This window comes from Homarus americanus, unplaced genomic scaffold (assembly GCF_018991925.1).
Source record: "Homarus americanus isolate GMGI-L3 unplaced genomic scaffold, GMGI_Hamer_2.0 scaffold25827, whole genome shotgun sequence".
NCBI lineage: Eukaryota > Metazoa > Arthropoda > Malacostraca > Decapoda > Nephropidae > Homarus > Homarus americanus.
In genome coordinates this window covers 2,907,175-2,918,936 of record NW_024738300.1, presented here as the reverse complement: position 1 = coordinate 2,918,936, position 11,762 = coordinate 2,907,175, and the positions used below count along the sequence as shown (strand labels likewise).

General features: G+C 42.2%; 1 protein-coding gene across 1 annotated transcript in view; it reads right to left on the bottom strand.

The window, feature by feature from the left end:
• LOC121873792 overlaps positions 1–11,468 on the bottom strand; it is a 26,321-nt gene extending 14,853 nt beyond the window's left edge. Inside the window, exons 1-3 of the mRNA XM_042377494.1 lie at positions 10,241–11,468; positions 9,921–10,017; positions 3,777–3,931 (exon numbers count right to left, since the gene is read on the bottom strand). Of these exons, the coding sequence (XP_042233428.1) occupies positions 3,777–3,931; positions 9,921–10,017; positions 10,241–10,306 (318 nt within the window). The 5' untranslated portion in view covers positions 10,307–11,468. The remainder of the gene's footprint in view (positions 1–3,776; positions 3,932–9,920; positions 10,018–10,240) is intronic.
• Positions 11,469–11,762: the final 294 nt, after the last annotated feature.

The window sequence follows — 11,762 nt, the reverse complement described above, 5'->3', positions numbered from 1 at the left end:
GTGAGTCCCCTCATAACACCATCTGTGAGGGAATTACTACACCACGTGAGGCCCCTCATAACACCATCTGTGAGGGAATTACTTCACCACGTGAGGTCCCTCATAACACCATCTGTGAAGGAATTACTACACCACGTGGTCCCTCATAACACCATCTGTGAGGGAATTACTACACCACGTGAGGTCCCTCATAATATCATCTCAGAGAACTACTACACCACGTGAGGTCCCTCCTAACACTATCTGGTAGAGAGTTACTACACTACGTGTTTGCTGTTCAACACCTACATTAATCTGCATGTTCACTGTATGTTCCTTTACTTTTCTCTAATGAAGGCTTTTGTTAAACCACCAATGTATGTAATAAGTCATTTATGTCCAATGTATATTTTCAGCCCTCGGGCTGCAGAACTTTTTCAATAAACCTTTAATTATTATTATTATTATTATTACACACACATATATATATATATATATATATATATATATATATATATATATATATATATATATATATATATATATATATATATATATATATATATATATATATATATATGCCGATAACCACAAGGAAAGAAGAAACACGAATTTCCCAAGCGCTTTCGTGTAATTCATATCTTTAGGGGTGAGTACAGTCTGTACTCACCCCTGAAGATGTGAATTACACGAAAGCGCTTGGGAACTTCGTGTTATCTTCTTTCCTTGTGGTTATCAGCATATACGTAGATCACGCGCACCTACAATGATTTACTTGCATATATATCATTTTGACCTGACCTCATGTTTTTAGGTCACCCTGTATATTTAAGCCTCTCTCTGTCCATGTAATCCAGTTGCCTCTGAAGATGTCTTGAATAAAGACGAAAGCTAAGGTACTCCGTTGTTTCCTTCTTCCCGTGTGATTTTATCAAGATTTATCTTATCCACGTTGTCATTGTGGATCTACATGAAATATATATATATATATATATATATATATATATATATATATATATATATATATATATATATATATATATATATATATATATATATATATATATATATATATGTATGTATATGTGTGTGTGTGTGTGTAACCGGTAGGAATAATCTCACTTTTAGTTAAAAAAAATTTTTTAGTTATAGTTGATGGTAATGCAGTGGAAGCGCCCCTCAGAGAAAACCCCGAACCAGCACAAATACAATTAATAAAAGTATTTTCCGTGACAGTGGAAAGCTAATACCTGTGATTGGGGTTAATGAGACGCACTGGTAAAGATGACACTTCTATTCCTTCCAACACTACAGACGAAATTAATAATTGTACACAAGCACTAGAGTACTTCTTAGCGTGGTTTACAACACTACAATGGGAAACAAAAGTTATACATGGTATCAAAAAATTATTAAAAGATATTAATGATCATCTGAAAGGATTACTAATGCAGCAGTACTATATACACCAGAACAGACACCAGAACGAGGACCTCCTCTGAAACAATTCCTTCGTACATCCTACATCACTTAGTGGCACATAAGACATTAAAAAATATTACTTGCACCGATGAACATGCCTTGAGGGCATCCGACAAAATTATTGTAATCACTGAGGAATAGAAATCCCGATTTTAGACATACTACACAAGAACATGGATCACCCATAGCCTGTCTGGGATGACCCACAAAATACTATAATCCTAACTGTCCTAACTACCAGAACCCGAAGGTTGTAACTACTAACCTGCCAAATGGCGGGTGCTCCTCTAATGAGTGTATTTCTCCACCAATACCCGTAACATGCTTTCACACATAGGTTCAGAATGCACCCGTACCTTAAGGTACTAACAGCCTTTCACAAACTTTTAAAGAGGAACTCCTGTGTCCCACGTGTGCAATCAACCACGAGGAACGTTGATCTCACACCTGGACTTGGATATTCTAATCACATTTCACCACCACCACCCGTAACATGCTTCACACATATGCTCAGAATACACCCGTACTTTAAGGTGTTACAACCTTTCACCAACTTTGAAGAGGAACCCCTACGTCCCACGTGTGCAATCAAGCATGAGGAGCATTGATTATACACCTTGGCTTGGTTAGTTTAATCACATACACCCAATACTGGGGAGATGAATGTCTCTAAGTAACCACTAGACTCCCGGTCCCAGCATGTGACCTTTCAATCACTCAGTCTGCACTCAGTTTACTCCCAGTACTTCATAGACAGGAAGAGAGTGACCGTCAGCCCGCCTAGTTAGCCCAGTTCAGAGTACAACCAGCTGAGGGAGGGGTTCTACTTTCCTGTTAGTAAGAATTTTCACTGACAGACTGAAGAGATGTGGTGTTGTATGAACCAAGGTGGGGAGATTTAATGAACCAGATCGACCACCTAACAAAGTGAGGATGCTGGTCCCACATAGTTAGTCGTTAGAGACACCTGTTCGCCTCGTGCGTTGCCAGCTATATCTTCCAAACCACCACTAACCAAGTGGGTTCTCGTAACCCTGAAAAAGGATCACTTTTTTAGCTACTGTTAAATTCTTCTCCTCCCTATCGAAACACTGTCTGAGATCGAATAAAAACTTACGGACAACACTGATGAAACATGCATGGGAATGAATGAGGCCACGTGGTAGTTTTCCTTTGCAGAATGCGTAGAAGACGTCCATCTGGGTCAAATGCCTGAGAGCTACTCTCGCCCGTCACCGCCGCATCCCCCAGGGCGTTCGCCTGCTTTCACCCAATGACATCATCTTTCGCTTATTACTAATAGTTTCTTTGGGACACAAGTAACATATTTAGACTGGGAAACTCTCCACAATAACTTAAAATTTTATAATTGTCCCTTAACTTCATGAATCGAGTCTACATTAATTCGATAACTGCATTTAGTTTTCTATAGGCTAAGTTCAAAATGCTACAGCCCCCCCCCCCCCATCGATGGCGTTGTTTGGAGGCTACCTCTAGACCACCAGGATACTAAAAGCAGTCCTAGACTCTGTTATATTTCACACAAAGTCTGTTCAACGAGCTTATGGCTCCGTGAACCTCTAATGGGGACTACCCGTATATCACTTAGGTGGTCAGAGTAACGTTTTACCAAATCCGGCTTCGAAACACGAGGATCCATATATATTTCATTAGCCCAATAAAGCACGCGGACTTCTACAAATAATCAACACCTCACCCCGCCAGGATTCGAACCCACGGCCCACGACTGTGACCGGGGAACGCTACCTCTAGACCACCAGGATACTAAAAGCAGTCCTAGACTCTGTTATATTTCACACAAAGCCTGTTCAACGAGCTTATGGCGCCGCGAACCTCTAATGGGGACTACCCGTATCACTTAGGTGGTCAGAGTAACGTTTTACCAAATCCGGCTTCAAAACACGAGGATCCATATATATTTCATTAGCCCAATAAAGCACGCGGACTTCTATATATAATCAACACCTCACCCCGCCAGGATTCGATATATATGTGTGTGTGTGCGTGTGTGTATATTGATAATATGTAGTTATATTTTCTTAGATAAACTTTTCTTTATTCCTATTGTTCTTCGATGAAATTCGATGAATCGAGTGTTACAAATTTATTTTTAAAGTTTTAAAACATGAATTGGCAGATTTTTACTCCCTACCTACTATGAGCCGCTGCTTGTAGACTGAAGAAAATGAGAAGACAAAAATTCTGAAGCTTGTACGTAGGGCAGACCCTGACCCGTGCTTCTGGGTTAAAATTGGAAGCTAAGACGTATCACTACTTGAAAATGGGTGACTCACCAGTTCGTCGAAGATCATGTACTGGACGTCCTTGGTCATGTCCACAGACAGACATATCTGGTGCCAAGTGTACAGGCGGAGAGGTACCGCCATCTCCATAAACCCCGTGTACTTACAACACTCCAGCCGCAGGTTGGACTGAGGCCAGTCAATACCTTCAGACAAAGAATAAAGACAATATTTTAGCTGTGTACAAATGATAAAGAAATTTAGAGGAATATTTATAAAAAAAATTGTTAGTTGGAAATTGTAAGTAATCCAATTAATATGATAATAATTACAATCAACAGTCAGAATACTAGACAGATATAGAAGAAAACAATGCTCATTAATAAAAAAATAATCAAAACAGCAATAATAGTGAATGACAATGTGGCAGAAAGGGGCCCTTGATGATCTCCTACGCGATCCAAGAACAATGCAGGAGAGTCTAAAATTCATAGGAGACAGAAAGCAAAACACGGAGGATGTTGCTAGAAAATTTGGTAACAAAATGCCTGAGGAAAAGTTTCCCTGGCAGTCAGATCGCTCACAGAGGAATTTTCCTGTGGTGTTCTGCCAATAAACAGAGAGACATTACAACAACTAAAGGAAAAATGTCCCCCTACAAGTGAAGAGGAAGGCATCAGGTTCCAGGGAGCCTATACCCCTCCAAATGCTGTCCTGTTCGAGAAAATAACAGGAGGGATGGTGTGGAAAAAAGCACTGAAAACTCAGGTAGGAGTTGGCCCTTCAGGCCTGGATGCAAACGGTTGGAGAGTCATCTCAGCAGTAACAAGTTTGGTGACATAGCAATGGCATCGCCGCCCCTGCAAGAAAGCTAGCAACCTCGTGTTACCACCAACTTTATGCTCTGACGGCCTGCCGTCTCATTCCCCTGGATAAAAATCCAGGATGTCGGCCTATAGGAATGGGAGAAATGCTTTGGCGGATCATTGGAAAATGAATAGTGAAGGTGGTAAATGATGATATCAGGGCAGCTGCAGGGAACCTGCAAGTATGTGCTGGCCACCAGGCTGGAGGGGAAGCTGCCATTCATGCCATGAGCAGCGTGATTGTGAGACAGTACTTCTGGTCTACGCTTCCAACGCATTCAACATACTCAACCACAATGCTAGACTGCACAACATCAAGATCAAGTGTCCAAGCTTTGCAATGTATGTTGAAAACACCTATAGGAACCCATCAGACCTCTATATAACAAGCTTCAAGGCCCTGAAAGGAGATACCATCATACAGCCAATTGAGGGAACAATGCAACGGGACCCTGTCGCCAAAGCAATGTACGCACTAGGCCTGTCTGCGCTCCAACATACAATAAATTATGAAACAACCGTGGTCAAGCAAGTGGCATACACTGATGACCTAACAGGAGCAGGAAAAGTGGAGGACATAAAAAAGTGGTGGGACATGGTAACATCACGCGGTCCACAAATAGGGTAGCATCTGAACGGCAGCAAGTCCTTCCTCATTGTGAAGCCAAAACACTATGAACGGGCAATGGAGGTATTCTGTGAAAATGAGGTCAAATAACAAAAGATGGCCAAAGACATTTAGGTGCGGTAATTGACACGAATGACTTTAAGACCGAGTACGTAACGGGAAATATGAATGAGTGAGTGAAGGAAATCAATGCTCTGTAGGCATTCACCCATGGAGTCAAGCAACGCTGGAATTACCTTATGCACACCATCCCTGATGTCGGACCCCTCCCCCGCCCTCTGGAAGAAGCCATCAATGTCGCTTTTATCCCAACACTAGTGAAAAACTCTTACTTAACTCCAGCAGAAAGGTCATTCGTTGGACTACCACCGAGACTAAGAGGAATGGGATTGACTAATCCAGTGGAGCTTGACCGTACAGAATATCAGAATTCTGTCAAGCTCACAGCAGCTCTCACTGAGCACATAATAGATCAGAATGCAGCAAGTCAGGTGGATACCAAAGAATTGAACAAAATTTCACGGTCCATTACGACAAAGCGTCAGCACACACAAAGTGGTAAACTGCAACATCTGTTGCAACAAGTGCCAGAGAACTTGAAAAGAAAAGTAGCTATAGAGCAGGAGGTAGGCGCCTCAAACTGGTTTCCAACATTACCGATAAGGGCAAAAGGCTTCATCCTTAGTAAACAAGAATTCACAGATGCCATTGCTCTAAGGTACAGTAGACCGGTAGAAGGTTTGCCCTCCCAATGCGTGTATGGCTCATCTTATGACATCGACCACGCCATGGTGTGCAAGAAGGGGGGCTTCATGTGCATGAGGCATGACGAAGTAAGGGATCTAACAGCAAATCTACTGAGGGAAATCTGCCACGACGACATGGTGGAACCGCCCCTCCTTCCATTGGACCGTGAGAACCTTCATCACAGGACTTCAAACACATCCAACGAAGCCCGTGTTGACGTCAGTGCTCAAGGATTTTGGACACGGGGACAGCAAGCCTTCTTCGACATCAGGATTTTTTATCCCTTGGCCGCATGTCACCGTAACTTAGCTCTCGATGCTGCACATAGGAGGAACGAGAAAGACAATATAAGGGCATACGGGGAGAGAGTTCAGAACGTTGATCAAGGCAGCTTCACTCCTCTAGTATTCACAACCTCTGGTGGGATGGGACCAAGAGCAAGATGTTTCTACTCCAGACTCGCGGAGGTGCTTTCCAAACAGAAGCAGCAGCCCAGAAGTAATGTTATAGCCTGGATGAGATGCCGACTGTCCTTCTCTCTCCTTAGGTCGGATTTGCTCTGCCTCAGGCGAACGAGAGCATCAGAACCAAAGCAGACAACAGTTGCACATATTGACTACGATGCAACAGTCACTGAATGCCGCATAGATCTGCGGCTCAACTAACTCAACACTGATAGGGTAGCTACTTATGTATTAGGATATTTAATTTCAAGGTGATAAAATGGCGGCGTAGGTGTGGCTATTGGGGGAGGCTGGAGGCCATTAATATTAAAAAAAAATATTAGTTGAAGTAGTAGTAGTAGTAGTAGAAGTAGTATCACGTGGTCCACAAATAGGGTACACCCCAATTGCTAGCAAGTCCTTCCTCATTGTGCAGACAGAACACTATGAACGGGCAATGGCGGTGTTCGGTGGAAGTGAGGTCGATATAACAGAGGAAGGCCAAAGACACGTAGTTGCGGTAATTGGCATGTAGGACTTCAAGACCGATTACATAACGGAAAGGTAAATGAGTGGGTGAAGGAAAGCCAACTCTGTCTGATTTTACTAAAACAGAGCCTCGTGCTGCTTTTGCGGCATCGTAGGAATTACCAGATCGTCACTATCCGTGATATCGGACCCTTCCTTCGCCCTCTGGAAAAAGCAATTAGCATCAATTTTATTCCAAAAGGTCAATCCTTCCTCTATCACTAAGACTGAGCATATTATAGCTCAGAATGCAACAAGTGAGGTGGATACCAAGGAATTAAACAAGATTCGACGGTCCATTACAGCAGATCAACAGCACACCCAAAGTGATAAGCAGCAGCAACTGATGCTGCAAGTGCCAGAGAACTTGAAAAAAAGTAACTATAGCATAGGAAGTGGGCGCCTCGAACTGGCTAACAACGTTAACGATATGGGCAAAATGTTTCAGTATGTTTGTCTTCCTAATGCGTATGTGGCTCTTCCTATGACAATGACCACGCCATGGTGTGCAAAAAAGGGTGCTTCGTACACATGAGGCATAACGAAGTAAGGGATCTCACAGCAAATATGTTGAAGGAAATATGCAATGATGTTAGTGTAGAACAGAGCCTCCTTCCATTGGTCGGTGAGAATTTCTATCACAGGACTTCAAACACATCCAACGATGCCCGTGTTGACGTCAGTGCCTGAGGATTCTGGACGCGGGGACAGCGAGACTTTTTTGACATAAGTATTTTCGATCCCATGGCCGCAAGTCACCGTAACCTAGCTGTCGACGCTGTGCACAGGAGGAACGAGAATGACAAGATCAGGGCATATGGGGAGATAATTCTGAATGCTGATCAGGGCAGCTTCATTTCTCTGGTGTTCACAACTTCTGATGGGATGGGCCAAAGAAGTTACGTTACAGCCTGGTTGAGATGTCGACTGTCCTTCTCTCTGCTTAGGTCTGCATTGCTCTGCCTTTGGGGAACAAGATCATCGGCCCCAAAGCCGACAACGGTTGCAGATATCGACTATGAGGCAACAGTCACTGAATGCCACATAGATCTGCAGCTCAACTAACCCAACGCAGCTACAGTAGCTATTTTTGTATTAGGATATTTAATTAAAGGTAATAAAATGGCGGTGAAGGTGTGGCTACTGGGGGAGCATGGAGGCCACGATTAAACTAAAAGTAGTAGAAGTAGTAGTAAAAGTGGAGGGCATCAAAAAGTGGTGGGACTTGGTAACATCGCGAGGTCCACAAATAGGGTACCACCCAAACGCCAGCAAGTGCTTCCTCATCGTGAAGCCAGAACATTATGAACGGGCAATGGAGGTTTTTGGCGGAAGTGAGGTCAAAATAACTAAGGATGGCCAAAGACATCTAGGTGCAGTAAATGGCACTACGGACTTCAAGACCGAATACGTAGCGGGAAAGGTGAATGAGTGGGTTAGTGAAATCCAAGCTCTGTTTGAGATTGCTAAAACAGAGCCACATGCGGGTTTTGCTACATTCACCCATGGAGTCAAGTTATCGTTGGAACTACCTGATGCGTACTATCCCTGATACCGGACCCCTCCTCCACCCTCTGGAAGAAGCTATCAGTGCCAAGTTCATTCCCAAATTAGTGAAACGCCCTTACTTTACCCCAGCAGAAAGAGCACTTCTTGCACTTCCATCAAGACTGGGTGGGATGGGACTAACCAATCCAGAGGAGATTGCAGCCACCAAACATCAAAATTCACTTAAGCTCACGGCAGCCCTCACGGACCACATAATAGTCCAGAACGCAACAGGGAAGGTGGATACCAGTGAAGTAACCAAGATTCGTAGGTTCATTACGACAGATCGACAGCACTGCCAAAATGATAAGTTGCAGCAACTATTGTTGCAGGTACCAGAAAATTTGAAAAAAAGTAGCTATAGCGCAGGAGGTGGGCGCCTCGAACTGGTTAACTACGTTACCGATAAGGGCAAATGGTTTCAGTCTTAACAAACAAGAATTTACAGATGCCATTGCTCTAAGGTACGATCGGCCAGTAGAATGTTTGCCCTCCCAATGCGTGTGTGGCTCTTCCTATGACGGCGATCACGTCATGGTGTGCAAGAAAGGGGGCTTCATATGCATGAAGCATGACGAAGTGAGGGACCTCACAGCAAATATGTTGAAGGAAATCTGCCGGGATGTCATGGTAGAACAAACCCTCTTTCCATTGGATGGTGAGAACTTCCAACATTGGACTTCAAACACATCTAACGAAGCCCGTGTTGACGTCAGTGCTCGAGGATTCTGGACACAGGGACAGCGAGCTTTCTTCGACATCAGGATTTGTGATCCCATGGCCGCATGTCACCATAACCTAGCTCTCGATGCTGCACATAGGAGGAATGAGAATGACAAGAGAAGGGCATATGGGGAGAAAATTCAAAACGTTGATCAAGGCAGCTTCACTCCTCTAGTGTTCACAACCTCTGGTGGGATGGGACCAAGTACAAGATGTTTCTACTCCAGACTCGCGGAGGTGATCTCCGAACAGAAGCAGCAGCCCAGAAGTTATGTTACAGCCTGGATGAGATGTCGACTGTCTTTCTCTCTCCTTCGGTCGGCTTTGCTCTGCCTCAGGGGAACGAGAGCTTCTGCCCCAATTCCGACAACTGCTGCAGATATTGACTATGAGGCTACAGTCACTAAATGCGGCATAGATCTGCGGCTCAACTAATTCAACACAGAAAGGATAGCTACTTATGTATTAGGATATTTAATATTAAGGTAATTAAATGGTGGCGAAGGTATGGCTATTGGGGGAGGCTGGAGGCCACGTTGAAAAAAAAAAGTAGTAGTTGTAGTATTAGTATTCAGGAAGTGACATTCTGATAACGATAGTGGAAAGCATAACGAAATTGCATTCTAATAAATGTTACAGTTAACTAATATCATAAGTAAAAGAAGGTGTAAGGAGTTTAATCAATTGCAGTTTGATATATCCTATATCTTACCCAGCATAATCTCCTGGTAGTGCTCGCCGGTGGTGTAGCTGAAGATGGTGTTGAGGCGAGCCAAGTGGAAGAGTCGTAGCCGTACACAGACAGTCCACTGCCGGAGTTGGTGAACAGGAATGAAACTATCACACAAATTAGTACCAAACTTGATTTGGCACTGGAATGCTGTATAGGATTCCATCAAGATTAACATAAAAAATAATAGGGGCCTTGTCATTGCACAAAAAGGGCTTATCCAGTCTTTGATTTATACTCCTATGCAAGAAATGCAAAGGCTGGGTTTAAGGCGTTGTCTTGTGCTTGTATAAAAGTATTACCTGAGTGAGATCCGGGATGGCATTTCCTCCGCTATCAACGTAGCTTTCATGAGACGCCATCTCCATGCTCTGTAGGCGTACCACCGTCACCTCATCGGCCACGACTAATTGAACAAAATACAAAAGAATCACGACAAAAACTGTCAATACTATTTATTTCTATTTCATAACGTATTTTTATATTATTCATAAAGATCAACTGATCTTTATGAAATCAAATTATTGCTACAGGCTCAAGGGCATTACGGAGCAGGAAAGCTTCATCACAAAAATAAACAATTGGCTCTAAAATTACCTATAAAGAAACCTTCCTTTTAAATACTGTATAACTGTAAATGCTACTGCTGACTGTCATCAATCAAAAAAAAATGCAGCCTTCTTACTCATGTAACTGAGATGGAAATGAAGGATGAAGACCTCCTTCATATTAACTTCTAGTTTCTTTAGAAGCGTGAGACATTTGTCGAAACAAACAAATCACTAGATACATAAATCCAACTACCATATGAAAGTTGACTGAAGTTTCCAAGGGGATGAGTTCAAAGTATGCCTGCAACAAGTCTTAAGAGGCTGAACCATACTCTGCACTACTAGCCTATAATATAGTATACCCAGGTCCACAACCTAGCCTACAAAACCTGTCTCTACTTTATTCTCGCACTGTCTGCGAGATAAATGCATTGGAAAAAATATGAGTTCAGGTGAAAAAAATAAAAAACAGTTCTACTCAGTATCCTGACCATATTATTAGTATTGTGCCTAACGGGCCCCATGGATGCACTTATACCTGAGTCATCCAAATAGAAAATTACTCAATGTTGAAGAAGCTCGATTATTACTGTAGAAAGTTCCCTGTAAACTTGAGATCCACCAAAAGACCAGAAGGAAGACCCTGAAACTGGAAATAGTCTTTCCCCTGACGAAAAGTTAGGAACTACGGAAAGGCTTATGAAAAAGTACCTGGCAAGAGACAATATTTTGGTTAACCGAAGTCGACACAAGTCCTTCTTCAAACTCCACCTCACTTGGTGAATACTAGACAATCTATGCTTGACATCATGATTCATTTCATCCAACCACTAGAGGTAATTGATACTGTAAGTCAATGAACCCTTGAAGCTTTCCTCTCATGACGTGTGAACCATTTGTTTCTACAATATCTAATCTACAAAATCCAAAATGGTATTTGATCCTGATTCTTCTGGTATTCAGTTATTAGGGACATGGCCCATTTCGTTTTTGTAATTCCAACTGACCTCTTTGCCAAGTAAGGCAACACCGAAGCCAGCTCACCCTTAAACTTCGTAGACATAGTCACAATCACATAAACTGTGACAAACTTGTACAATCCAAAAAACGTGTATATATATATATATATATATATATATATATATATATATATATATATATATATATATATATATATATATATATATATATATATATATATATATATATATATATATATATATATATATATATATATATATATATATATGCGCTGATAACCACAAGAAAAGAA